Below are 16,044 nucleotides of genomic sequence, written 5' to 3'. Positions count from 1 at the left end.
CTTGGCCCTCCATGGCACGAGTTTGACACCCCTGACATAGATTGAAAAATAAGCCGAAGTGATACCTCTTCTCTGAATAGACAAGCTAAGCCAGTGTGCTGCTTTTAGCCAGCGAAAATAGAGCGAAGTGGCACCTCTTTGCTTTGTTTCACAATCTATGTCAGTGCGCTGCTGTAGCCTGGAAAGTTTCTTTGCCTTTTAGCTCGTGCGGTGCCGGTGCAGTTGCTATCAGTGTTGGGACCAATTACTCACAAAACTAATAAGTTACAATTACTAATTACTTCTGTAAAAAAGTAATTTTGATTACTGCGCTCATGCTGAGCCCTCAGCATGTTCATAGGTTTTAAATAATGCTATTAAAAACAACAATCCTAATTTCTTTACTCACTGTTCTATTTCCACTACAGTCCATCAAAGTAGCTTTACAAGAACTAGAAACTCAAAATAAGCTCTAAAACTACAGGAAATACCTTGAATAATCCAACTACATCAAACTATTCTTCGAAAAAATTTATTGTAGTGTCAACAAAAAACAAAGCAAGATATGGCATCAAATAGTGACATACAGTATATGTTTGAGCTGTACGTCCCGTATAGATCAAATAAGAAAATGAAATGAAACTATGCCACAAAATAATGCAGTTTAAAATGCAAAAAATAGATATCTATCTAGAGACAAACTCAAAATATCAGTAAAATCTGAAATATTTCTGGCATTAATATCCTGACAGACTTTTTGAAAGATTAAAAAGCTCAGTATTTGCTCCTCCTGTGGTCTGTCCTCTCTCTCCCTCACTGTCCTGCACTTGCTTCAGCCTGTAAACAATCATTAGCTATTAGCTTAAACAGTGAGCTGAAAGAGGCAGGTTTTGGACCAAGCAGGGGAAAATATCGCTTTTCATATTACAACCTTGTGCTTGGTGAACAAGTGGTGTGATAAATGACTCACTGGCTTTCACTTGAGGAGGTTTTCTTGCTAGTTCTCATCAGGCTGCTGCCTCTCAGGCTGACGGACTGACTGTATGTTACCGAGCTGCCGCTCTGCCGGCAGCAGGATGCGGACCAAACCACTGTGAGGCATGGGGGGGGTCATAACTTTTAAACACTTAAAAACCCACTATTTTACATTTATAATTAGCACCGCTTGCATTGCACTTTCATTGAATATTACTATATTATTCAAAATTTATGGATGGAGGGGTCTAGTAGTAAGTAACGGCAAGTTTGACACTTCTTCTTCATTGGTTGTCCTGCAATTTGATTGGATGGATACTGTCGGATCAAACAACGTGGAACTAATTTGATTGGATGTTGTGCTGACAGCACACACGAACACAAACACACAGACGCACACATATACACAGAGGGAGATAGAGCGTTCCTTAATAACATACTTTTTAATCTTTGTGTTTTGGGGAAAGTAGGGAGTCTTTCCAAGTCAAAAGGCTCAAGTCCAAGTGAAGTCACGAGTCCTTGATGTTAAAGTCCAAGTCGAGTTGCAAGTCTCTTTACATTTTGTCAAGTCGAGTCTAAAGTCATCAAATTTATGACTCGAGTCTGACTCGAGTCCAAGTCATGTAACTCGAGTCCACACCTCTGCCAGTATCTACTTCATTCTCCCCTCCTCCCCTTTTACTTTTTACTTTTTACCTGGGTTTTTATTTTTAGATATTGGCATTGAGCCTTCTGTTTCCATTTTTTAAGCAGTGATAGAAGTGTAAGTCAATGTGGTATGATACTGTTACTCTCAATATAACATAATGGAGTTCTTTGCTTGACAAATCTTCATACTTAGTTCTTTCTGTGCTCCCTGCTCTGTTTCCTCACAACATGTTTTCATCCCGTGAACCTGCAGGCACAGTGGAGGCCACCCCAGTCATCGCTAACGTTATCTCACTAGCTAGCACTCCCATTGGACAGCCCAATGCCTCTGCTAGTACCGCCCAAACAGGTACACATACCTGGACACCTCTGTGTGAGTGTGTGTGAGTGTGAGTGTTTTGAGAGATATATGTCAGAGAGAGAAGTCAGTTTTACCTATATGGACACTGGTGTTGATTGGGCAGGTTTCTTTTTCTTTTCTTTGCCTCACACTCTGTTATTGTCTCCGCAGGTGCTGTTCCTAACGTTCCAAAAAAGAAACTCGGACATGTAAGTTAAGGGAATGAAAACAGGCTTATGTTAAAGCTTACTTCTTATATACCACAAAGGAGGACTTTCAGTTTTGTGTGCAACGTGACCAGATTTCTGTTTTTTTTTCTCCTATGGACAGAAAATTAAGTTTCATTGAGTGAGTTGCACAACAGAGTGTAGTGATGCTCTGCCTGGAAGAGCCAGGTCCAAGCAGTCATAGTGGAAAACATTTGACTTGCTGAAATGTTCTTGAGCAGAAAAAAAAGAAAAGCATAAAGTGTTTTGTCACGGGGAATAACAGAGTATCACATTATTATTTAGTTATACCCAAGCTGCACTTAAATAAGCTATACTCAACTAATAGTCTATGAAATTTCACAAAACGTTATCACAAAACAATAAAGTATCACCATCAGGTGTAGCTTTAGGAAAGTCAGACAGCTGATTTTTCCTTTGTTGAGGTAATTCAGCAAAGCAGCCAGTTTTAATATAAACGTGAACACTAAAGCCCTTTTTTGAGATGCGTATGTTTTTGTGTTTACAACGAGACAGGGATAGTTAATCATATCTGCCTATTATCTTACCAAAAAACTGACATCATCTACACAAAACTGGGTGCGGTGAAATGATCGGTATCAAAGTCAAAAGCTGTGAATGAGAAATGAGCCGAGAAAGGCCAACTTTCATGTTAAGAAACACAGCAGAGGGTTCTTGTTGTTCATTTTGTTGTTTTGATTAATATCATTTGTGATATTGACCATTATTGCTAAATTTGTCCATCCTGCAGGCCAGCACACAGACGGATGCGGTGAAGATGTCCGCTCCTCCTCCCAAAGTCCTGAAGAACAAGGCTCTGCTCTGTCGGCCGCTGGTCCAGAACAAAGGCGTCGCCTGTAAAACACAAACTGTTGATACAGATTCACAGACAGGTAACACACACACACACACACACTTCAAATGTTTTGTTGTATTCACTTTATTCAGCAGCTACTATGAAACAAACAATAAACATACCTTGAACTAGAAAACACAGAATTTAGTAAGCATAATGGGATCCCATAATATACCTGTATATATTTTTATTTTTTATTTACACTTATACATTGATGAATCTTTGTGTTCTTTAATGTTGACTGAAGATACAGTGCAACGTGTTGTCACATACACACAAATATTTGATGCTACTTTTACAGTTGAGTAGAAAGTGCATGTCTGGATTCACACGTACAGATTGACTTTTCACTCCTGCTGGAATATTTACACTATTGCAAATAATTGAGCACAAGCACACACACGCAGAGCTCTGATGCTGTCTCTCTCTCTCTCTCTCTCTCTCTCTCTGTCTGTTTTCTGAAGACGACCTCTTCCCCAAGGTCATAGTGCTGCCGGTCCCAGTGCCAGTGTTTGTCCCGGTGCCAATGAGCATGTACAGCCAGTACACGCCCAAGCCCGTGGGCCTGCCCTTACCGGTACGTCACATCAACCCAGTAAGACTGGATTTGCTGGATTTGTTCAGGTTTTGGCACACTGCAGCGAAAAACTGTGCTGTGTGATTTATTCTATCTCAGACCAGTCGACCAGCAGCTGGCATTTGATGACATTCATTTTGTCAAATCGCATATTGTGTTTTAAATTGTAATGTCCATCAGGAAAATATTTATATGCCTGTAACCAATAAAACATCATGTCTTAAGTGGTACGGTTTATCTCCTGAGGTACATGGCAGGGATGCCCCCTGAGGTCACTGCTGTTTGCAGTCTCTTTCTCTCCAGCCTTGAGCGCAGATTCTTCGTCAAAACGTGCTCCCATTTCGGTGTTTGATACCAGTCACCACTCATCAGTTTATGCTGATGATACTCAAACATTGTGCAAGTTCAGTCATTTGTAAATTTATTTGGACGGACACCCACTTTCAAATAAGGATATCACTATTTTATTGTTTGAAATTCCAACTTTTCATCATATAGACAACCAGGCTACATCCAGGAACATACACACTCCTGGCAGTGTTGGAGTGAAAATTTGTGTCCCAGGTTGAAAAGATGATGAAAACTCTTCTTCCCCCGTCTGTGTGTCGCAGCTGCCGGTGCCCATGTTCCTCCCCGTGACGCTGGACAGCGCTGAACGCATTGTTGAGACCATCCAGGAGATAAAGCAGAAGATCCCATCCGACCCCTTCGAGGCAGAGCTCATCCTCATGGCAGAGATGGTGGCGGAGGACGAGAGCGGTGAGAAGAAGAGTCGAAAGGACAGAGTGGTGGAGAAGGAGAGGAACAGGCCAGAATCTCAGGCACCAGAAGGTGAGCGTATGAATTTAATAACACAAGTTGATAAAAGTTTTCTGCTACTCTGCACTACAATTTAGTCTGCTTCCCAGAGATCCCAGAAAAATAAGCACAGGCAGATGGAGAAATGCTGAATGTCTGTGATCTAATAAGAATAGCATTACTTCTCTTAGTTGCTTGTTTATATTTTAATTTGTGTCGTAAAACTGTAAACAGAGCAGGATTAGCATGAATGAGAGTTGAATTTGTAAACACTAGCATCCGCTCCTGATAGACACAGCTGCATATTCTACTCAGCTGTTCATTCGTTTCGCAGATCAGCCTCCCTCTATGGCCTTGTTGTTCAAGAAAGAGATGTTTGTTTTTTTTGTTTGTTCAAGAAAAAAGATGCGAGCCCTCGATCAGTAGTTTCCGCTGTCTCAATCTTCCAGACCAAACCAGCAACTACAGCGATGACTTGGACACAGACGACCTAGCCAGCTTCCTCAATAACTGGGACGAGCCCTCCTCCGACACGAGCCACAGGTCGCCCAGTCGACCGTACATCAACGAGAAGCTGCACCCGCTCCTGGACATCCCTGTGGGCATGCCCAGCGAGCCCTACTCAGAGCCCCCCCCTCCAGCCCCGCCTCCCATGGACATCGAGGCTGATTTTACCATCGGTGAGAACGAGCTGTGCTAAATCGGTGTTTCACTTTGTTGCTCCAGGCTCTCCTGGTTCGCTGACCCTGCGCTCCGTTGTTGTCATTTAGTATCATGATGCATCATTTTCAGTACAGTGTCGAATTAATGTAAAGGCAGAATAAGTAGGATTTGTCTCTAAACATTGTAAACGCATTGAAGTTGATCCCTCCTCCCTGGCTAAGCTAACCGCTGCCAGTTTCCTAGGATGGCGACGGAATGAAATACCGCCCGAAATGTAACATCACTGTCCTAGGAACGAGCTTTGCAGAACGAGCATTGTCCGCTTTGCGTTTCTCCTGGCTGAATTTCGTTTTTCCGCACTAGATCGTAGATTCCTATTGAATATTGTGGTAGAAATCTGGCACTGTGCTGCGCTGTGATTGGCTGGGAGCTACACATACACACACACACACACACACACACTGCCCAAAGGCCAGCACCCAGAAGACTCCCGAGCTCAGAAAAACAAGAAAATGCAGGCAGAGGGCAGCGTCTCTGCAGACACACACCAACACACACTGCCAGTGGCCCATAAGTGATGACTGAGAGATTATTTTTGTATGTTGGAGTCAATACATGTTTTTTTTAGGAAATCCTACTTGTCCTGCCTGTAGGTGTTACCTGGTTGGCTCTTCTGTACTGATAGCAGTTTTGGTCCCAGGTGGGGTTTCAGAGGAGGCTGCAGGGTAAAATCTAAAAAAAAAAAAAATAAAGTAATCACCACTCCCCACAAGAACTGCTGGCCAAGCTTTGACTTGCTGTGCTTGGTGTCATTGCCAGAAACTCTGGAGAAGATGGCCCAGCTGAGAGCACAGCCCCAGCGCTCCCCGAGCCCTCCACCTGCCCCTCCCCTCCGACGACAAGCGCACAGAAAAGCCAGGGACAAGAATAAGGTAACCAGAGGGAGCTGATCTAATTTCATTTAAAGCAGAGATGCTTCTAGTGTGTTTGATTATCCCTCCTCGTTTCTCTTTTCCTAGGGTCGTAAGTCACAGCGGTTGGCTAAGGCTGAAACAGCATCTCAAAAAGGCCGTTCCAAAAAGGGAGCATCCAAGGACCCCCCTAAACTGAAAACTCAGTATGGAATTGATGCCTGGAAGAGATGGATCCAGTGGAGGGAAACCCAGCCCAACCTGGAGAAGCCACGCTTCGGCTGTGAGTCCTTTTAGTGTCATTAGCTGGTTGGGATTAAAAAAAAAAAACAAAAAACACACAAATGTCATGTCGTGGTGCTACAACTAAAAATAGGTTAAAGCCCCTGGATGTTATTGGTCCTTGTCAGTTTTTTAGATCTTCACAAAGAAAAAGTTTGAGTTCAGACATAAAAAAGCAAGATATCCGCAACTTTGATCACCTTGCACTCTACGTCACTTGAGAAAGAAGAATGGGAAAAGCCTGTCACCATGAACACAGTCTGTCCTCCGTGTGTCTTTATTTCAGCGCGCCTCATGGAGCTGAAGGAGGACGTGCTTCACTGCACCACGGCAGAGCTCAGCTACGGCCTCTGTCGCTTCATCGCCGAGGTGAAGCGGCCAAACGGAGAGGCGTACTCACCTGACAGCTTGTTCTACCTCTGTCTCGGTATACAGAAGGTAAGAGCAGCAATAACCGTCGCTCACTCCTAACCCCTGATGGAAATGCCACCTGATGGTGCTGCTGGTAGGATCTGTGTTTTCTGGAGAGTTCAGCTCCTGTCAGAGTCTCCCAGGGCAAAGCTGTTCTCAAGTGACTGAAAACAAGTCAGAAACCTCTGAGGACAGTCAAATACTACACTACACTTATCTGAAGTAACAAAAACTTATTATTATTTTGTTGTTTGTTTGTTTTTAGTTTTGCATTTTTCATCAGTTTTTATTATTATTTTGTTTTGAACTTTTTGTTTTCAATTTCATTTTAGTTTTAATTCATTTTAAGTGGGTTTCTTGTTTAGTTTTTTGGAAATGCTGAGCTTTTTTTGTTTGTGTTTTTTTGTAATATGGGGTATTTGTTAGGGGCGAGATTCAAAAAGAGGTATAATAAAGTGTAATAGTGTAATAAAAACTCAGCAAAACATCAGACCATTTTAAAAAGAACACATTCACATAAGACAGATTAACAACCAAATAAAATGACAAAGATGAAAACTAAAGACATTTTCTCTGTAACTGTAGTTTATTTTAGTTTGTTTTGTAAACACACAATACAGTTTATTTTTTTTGTAAAGCCTCATTTTTATTTTTATTCCATATAATGAAAAATGTTATTTTCACACAAGTTTTTGTTATTTCATTAGTTTTCATGAACGATTTGAACCTTTTGTTGTGAATGTTACTTCATTTCTGTCCCTCTGTTAACTTGAGGGAACACCTTCCCAAATCACTGTGGTACCTGGTGTGTGTTTGGTTAAAACACACACCATTCTCATTGCTCTCTCCGACTTGTTTATCTCACTGGTCGTGTTTGTCTCTGTAGCATCTGTTTGAGAACGGTCGAGTGGAGAACATATTCACCGATATATTCTACAGCAAGTTTTCCATGGAGTTCACCAGGATGCTGAAAGAGTTCAAACCCTCCATCACAGCCACTGGTGACTCACATTTCTGATTTTATCTTTACAGCACCGTTTTGTTTTATCTCTGATTCCTGCACACACACATTTGCCTTCCTGTACTCGTTTCTGAGGTTTTTCCAGAACTCGCTCTCATCACTGTCTCCTCTGTCCGTCACCAGGCTACATCCACTCGCGTGTGGAGGAGGAGTACCTGTGGGACTGTAAGCAGCTGGGGGCCTACTCCCCCATCGTCCTCCTCAACACCCTGCTCTTCTTCTGCTGCAAGTTCTTTGGCTTCACCACGGTGGAGCAGCACCGCCAGCTGTCTTTTGCGCACGTCATGCGCTGCACCAAGACGAGCGCCAACAACACCAAGACCACCTTCCTGCGCTTCTACCCTCCCTTGTCTGTGAACGAGCCGGACGCCAAGTCACCGCCGGGCACGCCCGCGGGTGAGTGTCAGAAAACATTTCTTGTTATGTCACCACAGCAGCACTTCAAAAATCTCTGTTCAGGTATGAAAAGACATCAGTGGATGATAAAATATCAGTGGGTTGATTTCAGTCAGAAAAACAGATGGCATGTTTAAATAAATTCTTATTCGCATTCTTGCTTGGGCTATTGTAATACTTCAAATTATGGACAGTAGGTATTTGAATATGTGTGTGATGATATATTCTTTCCAGATGCAGATGAAGTCCCAGCTAAGAAGCGCAGGGAGGAAGAGAATAAAGAGGAGATCCTGGAGATGATGGAGAACAGCGACAACCCTCTGCGCTGTCCGGTCAGACTCTACGAGTTCTACCTCTCAAAGTGGTGAGTGCATCACCCTCATTTTCTTACTTAACCCGTGTTCAGCGTTCAGAATCAGGGCAGGGCCTCCATTACTGCTGCTCACCTGAACAACTCCACACTCGACGCTGCACTTCCTCCGATCCTCAGCGATACGCCTGGCAAGTGTGAAGTCGATCAGCTGAACTTTTTTTGAGAAAATCGAAAGGACAGACAGACACAAACACGCAGAGAGATTTTAAGTTTGATTACATGAAGGCTAAGCTGTGGATTTAATCGGCTGAAATCAACCAGCAGCTTTTAACTGGTAGAGAGAGGAAGTGTGTGTGTTCTTCCTGTTTGTGTTTGCTAGACCCCCCCATCATGCACCCCCATCCCACCAGAGCCAGCCTCCCCCTACCTCCACTGAACTGCCCTCCTTTGAACAGTATGCGTACATGTGTCCTATAACATGTATGAAATTGTGTAAAATTGTCCGGACAACAGGTCATCTGATCGATTTTTAAAGCTGACAGACTGACATGCGGAGAGGCCTCCATTTTTATTTGGATGAAGAAAACAGAAACAGAAAATCTAATATCCTCCTACCCTAAGCTTCCGCATCAGTGTAGCATACAGTCACAAATGCCTGCTATTGGACACAAGTGACCAGTTGTGTTTTTCACTGATTAGAAGCATTTCATTGAATTTCAATCTATTGATTTGGTCTAGTTTGTCTGTTTGCTAAAGTAAATGTCTTTTAGGACACTGGAGACTGAGTTGTTCTCGCAGTTTAATCTCCCTAATCACCGGTGCACCTCGTAGGCTTTAACTTCTTTCCTCTCCTCTCTCTGTTCCCATGCAGCTCGGAGTCGGTCAAGCAGCGCACAAACTTGTTCTACCTTCACCCGGAGCGCTCCTGCGTTCCCAACAGCCCCTTGTGGTTCTCCTCCACCCCGCTGGACGACCACACCATGGAGGCCATGCTCATCCGCATCCTCACGGTCCGAGAGCTGCACCTCAAGCCCGAGAAAGAGGGAGGGAAAGGGAGGGGGCAGGAGAAGAACGACCCGCTCTATTTACCGGACGAGGAAGAGGATTCAGAGTGATCAAAGTAACCTTTTTGTGTTTCTTTGGGTCACATCTTGTATGAGTACAAAAAAAAAAAGAAGTATGGATATTGACTCGAACGCCCATTTAAACACATTCCAGTAAAGAATCATTCAGTCTGAATTTCTCTCCCAGACACCTGAACTGCAGTTTCGTGACTCCGACCTCCATGACCACATGCTGAGCAGGATTTGAGGAGGATCCTGCAGCGCACATTTTTATTATTTTGGCTGTACGGCTGGAACTTGACTGACATGTCAGACTTGGCTCAACGTTGAGACTGTTCTTTTACTACTGCTCAGCCGGACACGGAGCTGTCCTGCCGCGTATTCTCTGTTTCTGAGGAGATGAAATGTCTTTGTGCTTTACAAATTATGTTCAGTTCTCTTTGTTACAATTCCTTCAGTCCCTGTGCGCCCTGGATACAGATTATTTTTGTTTGTCTGTTTTTTGATCATGTTTATGTCAGCTTTTCCCCAAAGCAGGGTAGATCTCTTCGTTTAGAAGAGCAGCTGTAACAGCAAAACCATTCAACTACTGTTGGTTTCAGTAAACGAGGAAAAATCCACCCTAAAACACCATTAAAAAAAAAACAACAAAAAACCTTTTGGCAAAGTATCATCCATTTCTTTTCTTTTTTGTAGTTTCTTTCTTGTTGTTTCTCTCAGAGCAGGAAGATGGTTTCTCTACAATGTTAGATCTGTTTTGACTGGAAAAGATTTCATTCAGTGTGTTTACACCTGACTGAGGTTCTGTGGTCTCCTCCAGGTCTTCACTGTCTTCAGTCTCAGGTTCAGAGGAGTGTGAGGAGTCGAGCTGGCCGTCAGCTGTCAGGTTGTAAATCGGCAGCTTGATCAAAGTTCCTGGCTCGTTCCTCTCCATCAGCTTCTGTTTCTGTCTGTTCAGTGGAGCTGCTGTGCACCTCTGCTCCCCTCAGTACAGCTCTGATGAAGCTGTGAGGGCTCACCATCATCATCCTCGCTCTTCACAGGGACAGGAGTGAATGGGAACTTGAAGCCGCTCTCCCTCCTGATTGGTCCAGCACAGTGTTGAGCAGCTTCCTCTAGTGACACATTTCCCGTCTTTGCACCCCACCGTGGTTTTCTCAAACAGCCGGAAACTGTCAGCCGTTGTTAGCCGCTCTGTATTTTCCATTTCTTTCTTTTTTTATGTAGGTGACATCATTTGAAGAAACTTGCAGGTGTTAACTCTCAGAAAGAAACAGCAAAGGTTCATTTCCAGACCCTCATTTGATAATCACACACGGAGGAATTCATTGAGATGAAGTTCTTCAGCAACATAAGAAGAGCGTAATGCAGTTTGGTCATGAGATGTGTTTTGAGTAAGGGATGTATTTCACTTTTCCTGACTTGTTAAACTGTCATATTCTCACATCAATATGCTCATTACCACTATCAAGTGCAGTTCTGGGTAATGTGACAAATAACTTCAGTAGCTGAAGCAGATGTTGAGGCAGAGTTTTAAAAAAAAAATCAGGTTATCCCTCAAAATACAGTTTGCATCACATATTCATCACAAATGAACCATCACATATATGATCATAGATATATGAGGGTGGACTTTTCCTTGAATATTGCATGGTTTAAATGCTGTTGCAGCCGCCTCTCCGCCTCTCAAGCAGGAGCAGAAAAGCCTCGTTTCTCCATAAAGCTTAATTTCTTTTTGTTGACTTTTGTTCCTGTGTTGAGTCAGATCGCTTCAGATTGAAATGTCCAGTCTCTTGAATGTTAAAGGTTGTTGATGTGACTCAGGATTTGTTGATTTTTTTTTTGTTTGTTTGTTTTTGTTTTTGTTTTTGTTCAAATGCAAGTATTAAACAGCGTTTGATATATTTGCCTCTGCCTCATTATTCAAACTAACAGAATAAGATAGTTGGTCATAGTTGCCTGTTGGGATTAGTGGGAAGATGATCTGAAAATTGAGACATAACGAGGTTGAGGAAGGGTTTCTGCAGTTTCACGCACAAGTTGTCAAATTTATCCCTTTTTGTTGCCATTGTCGACGTTTGAACCTCAGTCTCGTCTTCATTTGAATGTTGATCGTTACACTAGCACCTTTTAAAACTCTTCCTCTGAAACTCTTGCTCTAGTGCTTCTATGTCATTTTCAAATACATAACGTGATAATCCTGTTATGGTTTTGGAAATAGTTCAATAAAATGTAGAGATAATCCTGTTACAGTTTTGAAAGTTTAAATAAAATGTCGAGATTCTGCGTGCGATGGCGTATTGGGGCCACTGTAGGGGAAAAGATTCGGCAAAGTGATGTGATGTGGATCCTTGGCAAAAAAAAAACAGTAAAAGATAAACTATTTCTGAGTTTTTTTGTTCTCAGAAATTTGTCACCTTATAATCTCAACATTTTCAAGTTTCTTATCTTTTCTCATAAATTTGTGATTTTTTTCTTGCAGATTTACCACTTTAATCTCAGAGAATATCCACGTTTTTTCTCTGAATATTACCCCCTCCCCTGGCTCCATATTTTTTTTTTCCTTACAGTGGCCCTAATATGCCATCGTATCCTGTCCCCATATTGTCATTAATGTATAATTTTTTGTATTGTATATATATTTTTTAAATAAACAGTTTCATATCACTGTTGTTGTTTTATTTGTGATGGAACAGGTGTGTGAAGTCCAACTCTGACCAGCACAGTCAGCAAGTTATTGAAAAGACACAGGACGGCTTTTTCCTGAAACAGCAGATTATTTTATGCAGCATAATGCAATATAATCATGAAACATAATGAAGGACAGTGGACAGGCTGTTATTTCAAATTCAAGAGGGATTATAAGACAATGTGGTTCTGCTCTTTGTCTCTGTCTCAGATATAGAATGGAGCACAGACTAATACAGTATATTGTAATTTATAATACTGTGTAGATATGCTGCCCCCTACTGGTCCATCAGTGTATATGTTGCCTGTAAATCTCAAGAGTACACCAGGTAATGTTCTCAGAATATTTTTTCTACTGTTCGTTTTTTAATAAAACGTATTAAGATTCTATTGCTGTTGTTTTATTTGCAATGAGAAATGTTTTGTTTCTTGAAGAACTTTAGCAAAGTTCAAATCTTGATCATCAGCCTGGAGCTCTCTTCATGGAGCAGTCTGGTTTTTCAGTGTAGTTGTGTTGGGTTTTTTTTACCCAGCAGTATGAGACTGTAAAATAACTCTAAATGTGACACCTGTAAGATTACCATCAGCATCTCTCTTCAGAGAAAGAAATTTTAATTTACTTCCTCTTGTTTGACTGTAATTGGCTCTGTGTGACACGTTCAGCCTCCACTGTCCGTCTCTCTGCTGGCTTCCTCTTAAACAGTGCAGACGTCCGACTTCAATGAGCATTTTTGTGTTCAGAGACAGAATTTTCTTCATGGTTTCACTCAGTACATCACACAGAATGAATTATTCTGACTTTATTAGGTTATATGGCAGTACAAAGTGATATGTAATATATAGTAATCCATGTATTTTGCAGTCGTAACACATTTGTAAAGGGCTCAATTTTGGGGAAAAGCTCCAGTTTGTTAAACAGGCACAGTAGTCAAACTGAAGTGGGTTTCACTCACAATTAAACTTAACTCTTCCAGTTGATGCTGATTTCTCACAAATACTTTTTTGAGGCTTATTGCAGTCTCGATCAAACCAACACTTCAGATCTGGAGCACCTCCTCTCTGCCCCATTCTTGCACAGTCTTCTCCATCAGAATTGGTCCCTTTCCAGTTATCAGGTTCTTTGCCACTCCAAAATGCTAAACTAAGAAATGGGAAATAACATGAACACACCACTGAGAAAGAGGTAATGCTGTCAATTTCACAGGAGAAAAACTGTGAAGGATCTGAAATGTTGATTCATTAAAACAATCAAACCTTTCATCCAGCTTTGAACCGTCCACCCACAACCATTCATCCTCTTTCTCTTGATCTGTCAGTCCGATCCAGAACTTGTCTTCATCTTCATCCATTTTACCTCTAAGTGTCCACTCCAAGAAGCGCTGAACAGGAAGAGTTGAAGGAAATCACACCACGGTATATATGACTTTGTTGTGTGGAAACTTTGCTCAAAGGTTGTAGTTCAGTGAGATGCAGGACGCTAAAGACGGTCTTTCACACAAACCTGTTAACAGAGCGCCACTCGTACCTGTTCATCTTTGCTGTCGATCTTCACAAGGTGTCCGCCCAGTTCTTCACACCTGCTCCTGCTCTGATCCCAGTTTAACTTTTCAGTGAGGAATCTGTAGCACTTATTTCCGCGATGCTCCCAGCCAGGATCACATTTGAAACATGTTCCACCTTTAAGAAAATGACACTAATCATACTCAGTGAGTCACTGCTCAACATCAGAGAGGTCAGCTTGTAACTTGAAGGTTGCATGTTTGAATCCCAGACCGGTTGGGACCATCACAGAAGGTGAACGAGAAACACTTTGAAGCCGCTGCTGCTGAGAAGCCACTGAGCAAGGCACCTGATTCTCAGCTGCAGCTTTAACAGTGGGTGGATGCAAAAACAATAAATACATCAGTGTCTACTATTTATTAGTCTATTAATATTTCCATCATATTACATTTAGCTAAGAGAAGAACTGCGTCAGGAACACAGAAATAAATGTGTAGCAGAAAATGCATCACTTACCTTCAGTGGGTGGTCGACAGGAAGGTTGCACCACATCGCATGATTTTGGCTGAGAAAGTGTGTCTAATATCAAAAAAAAAAAAGAAAAAAAATCAAATGTTTCCATGGGTCTCCTCTTATCAGTCTTCCACCACATCTAACACAGTGACACAAAGGTAAAGTTGAGTAGATTTGCTTTCATGCATTTATGTTCCTTTCCAACTCAAGGTAAATTAAAGGTGTTTTCCCAAAGAAGACAGATGTGTAAAAAAACACACATCCTTCATTATGTGCAGCCTGGCCAAAGAAAAATTCGCTTTCACTGGTCTTTTATTCATTTTTTTCTCAGGTTAGCAGACACATACAATAAGATCACTTCAAATCCACAAATCAGCTCCTTATTGAAATAAATTTTGAGGAGGGATGCAAACAATGATGTGTGTGTCTTCAGTTTATTCCAAACTCTGTATGAGAGAATCTCATGTTTAGTGTGGGCTGAACCTTTCAGCCCGTCAAAGCTCAACTTTGACAGGCTCACCGGTCAGATTCCTCTTCAGAGCGTCGTGCTTGGCTGTCATCATTTGGAGCTGTTTCTTGGTCTGCATGTTGTCATTACCTGATTTTAAAGAGAGATGTTAAGTGTTAACCTTCCCAAGCGGGAGTGTAGAAACCACCTAGAAACAGTCGACTAACTTAGTGTACACCTTACCGACCACTTAATAATTTGCATTTGCTCACATTTTCAAGCTGTGTGTGTGAGTTTTGTGTTTTACATATGAACCCTATATATGAACATATGAACCGTGAATGGACTCACAGACAACGCTGAGAGCGATGAAAGGCACTGCCAGGATCACACCAAAAACCACCACTTTCTTTAGGCTACAGCCGCCTGATGTGACCTTTGACCCTGCAGTTGACCGTGACCAAAGGTTAAATGTGTGATTAAATAACATTAGAATGTATTGTTGTGCTACAGAGATCCCATGGCCTGCAAATCATATTCTCCACACATGAGAAAACATGTTTTATTTATTTATTGATTTATTTTGGTACAGACCCCAGCAAAAATCACATTGTCATAATTAAAGCTTTTTTTTCCGGTGAAAATGCAAAAAGATTTTTTGCTGTTTCGTAAATTGGTAAAGTTCCCTGCCAAACTTGGACCCTTCCTCTTTTCTCACCACTTCAGGTCTAAAACCAAAATGTTTCCAAATGAGTTCTGCTGCACTGACCTCATGTTTTACCACTTCTCTGTTCATGAGATTGTGGTCATTTTGTCCACTGACCCCTTTAACACTAACACTAACACTAACACTAACACTAACACTAATACTAACACTAATACTAATACTCTTTATTTCTCACCACATCGCTGCTTGTTACCTACCACAGGATCCCTCAGGAGGGTCGTTTGGCTGAGTTTTGTTGTACCAGACTTCAGAATTTGTGGCATCGTATAGTGAGGAAGCTGCAACACGTTTAGTTCCTTATTCAGAGCATTTACATTTGATTAAGAGAAAAAGACAAATGCATGGGGTCAAACTCTATAGTAATATTTGAACGCTTAAGAGGATTTTCAGCAATAATCTTTCAAAGATTTTCCACTCATTGTAAAAAACAGAAAGAGAGATTGGCAGGCAGAAGGGAGATAAAAATGACTAAAAACAACCAGTCTTACAATAATCGGTCCTGAGGAAATATCCAGCTTGAAAGGCATAGCAAGTATTAGATCTAAGACTCACCGTTGTGTTTTCCGTGCACATTTTCATAAACCACACCAGGTTCAGACATGATCTCTGAGTCGTGTGAGCATCAGTGAATTTAGCCGAGGACACACAGCTCCACCAAACTTAACACCTCTGCTCGACACAAGGAGGGGTGTAAGAAACTCTTGTTC

The 16,044-nt window shown here is 41.8% G+C and overlaps 2 protein-coding genes across 3 annotated transcripts in view; one reads left to right on the top strand and one right to left on the bottom strand.

Annotated features, from left to right (window-relative positions):
* The window catches only part of zmym4.1 (zinc finger MYM-type containing 4, tandem duplicate 1), a 33,652-nt gene extending 22,287 nt beyond the window's left edge, over window positions 1-11,365 (top strand). For both annotated transcript variants that reach the window (XM_030063301.1, XM_030063302.1), the window contains exons 15-27: window positions 1,856-1,951; window positions 2,114-2,151; window positions 2,921-3,062; window positions 3,490-3,602; window positions 4,214-4,433; window positions 4,850-5,080; window positions 5,883-5,995; window positions 6,083-6,257; window positions 6,543-6,694; window positions 7,554-7,668; window positions 7,812-8,084; window positions 8,319-8,448; window positions 9,269-11,365. In XM_030063301.1, the coding sequence (XP_029919161.1) occupies window positions 1,856-1,951; window positions 2,114-2,151; window positions 2,921-3,062; window positions 3,490-3,602; window positions 4,214-4,433; window positions 4,850-5,080; window positions 5,883-5,995; window positions 6,083-6,257; window positions 6,543-6,694; window positions 7,554-7,668; window positions 7,812-8,084; window positions 8,319-8,448; window positions 9,269-9,512 (2,042 nt within the window). In that variant the 3' untranslated portion in view covers window positions 9,513-11,365. The remainder of the gene's footprint in view (window positions 1-1,855; window positions 1,952-2,113; window positions 2,152-2,920; window positions 3,063-3,489; window positions 3,603-4,213; window positions 4,434-4,849; window positions 5,081-5,882; window positions 5,996-6,082; window positions 6,258-6,542; window positions 6,695-7,553; window positions 7,669-7,811; window positions 8,085-8,318; window positions 8,449-9,268) is intronic.
* A 1,678-nt stretch (window positions 11,366-13,043) lies between these two features.
* LOC115367515 (hepatic lectin-like) lies at window positions 13,044-15,947 on the bottom strand. Its single transcript, XM_030063311.1, has 7 exons — window positions 15,890-15,947; window positions 14,962-15,054; window positions 14,683-14,760; window positions 14,166-14,228; window positions 13,675-13,826; window positions 13,404-13,528; window positions 13,044-13,290 (listed from the first exon to the last, which is right to left on the bottom strand). The coding sequence occupies exons 1-7, from the start codon at window positions 15,936-15,938 to the stop codon at window positions 13,095-13,097; spliced, it is 756 nt and encodes a 251-aa protein (XP_029919171.1). The 5' UTR covers window positions 15,939-15,947; the 3' UTR covers window positions 13,044-13,094.
* Between the last annotated feature and the right edge of the window lie 97 nt (window positions 15,948-16,044).

This window comes from Myripristis murdjan, chromosome 11 (genome assembly GCF_902150065.1).
Source record: "Myripristis murdjan chromosome 11, fMyrMur1.1, whole genome shotgun sequence".
NCBI lineage: Eukaryota > Metazoa > Chordata > Actinopteri > Holocentriformes > Holocentridae > Myripristis > Myripristis murdjan.
This window is presented reverse-complemented; position numbering and strand designations above follow the sequence as displayed.

Bases quoted from the DNA above. Each gene is read 5' to 3' on its own strand.
- LOC115367515 (XM_030063311.1), bottom strand. From the start codon at position 15,938: ATGTCTGAACCTGGTGTGGTTTATGAAAATGTGCACGGAAAACACAAC. The intron at 13,827-14,165 runs GTAAGTGATGCA...ATTTTCTTAAAG, and splicing joins CTGTCGACCACCCACTGAAG to GTGGAACATGTTTCAAATGT. The intron at 13,291-13,403 runs GTTTGATTGTTT...CCCATTTCTTAG, and splicing joins GGTTCAAAGCTGGATGAAAG to TTTAGCATTTTGGAGTGGCA.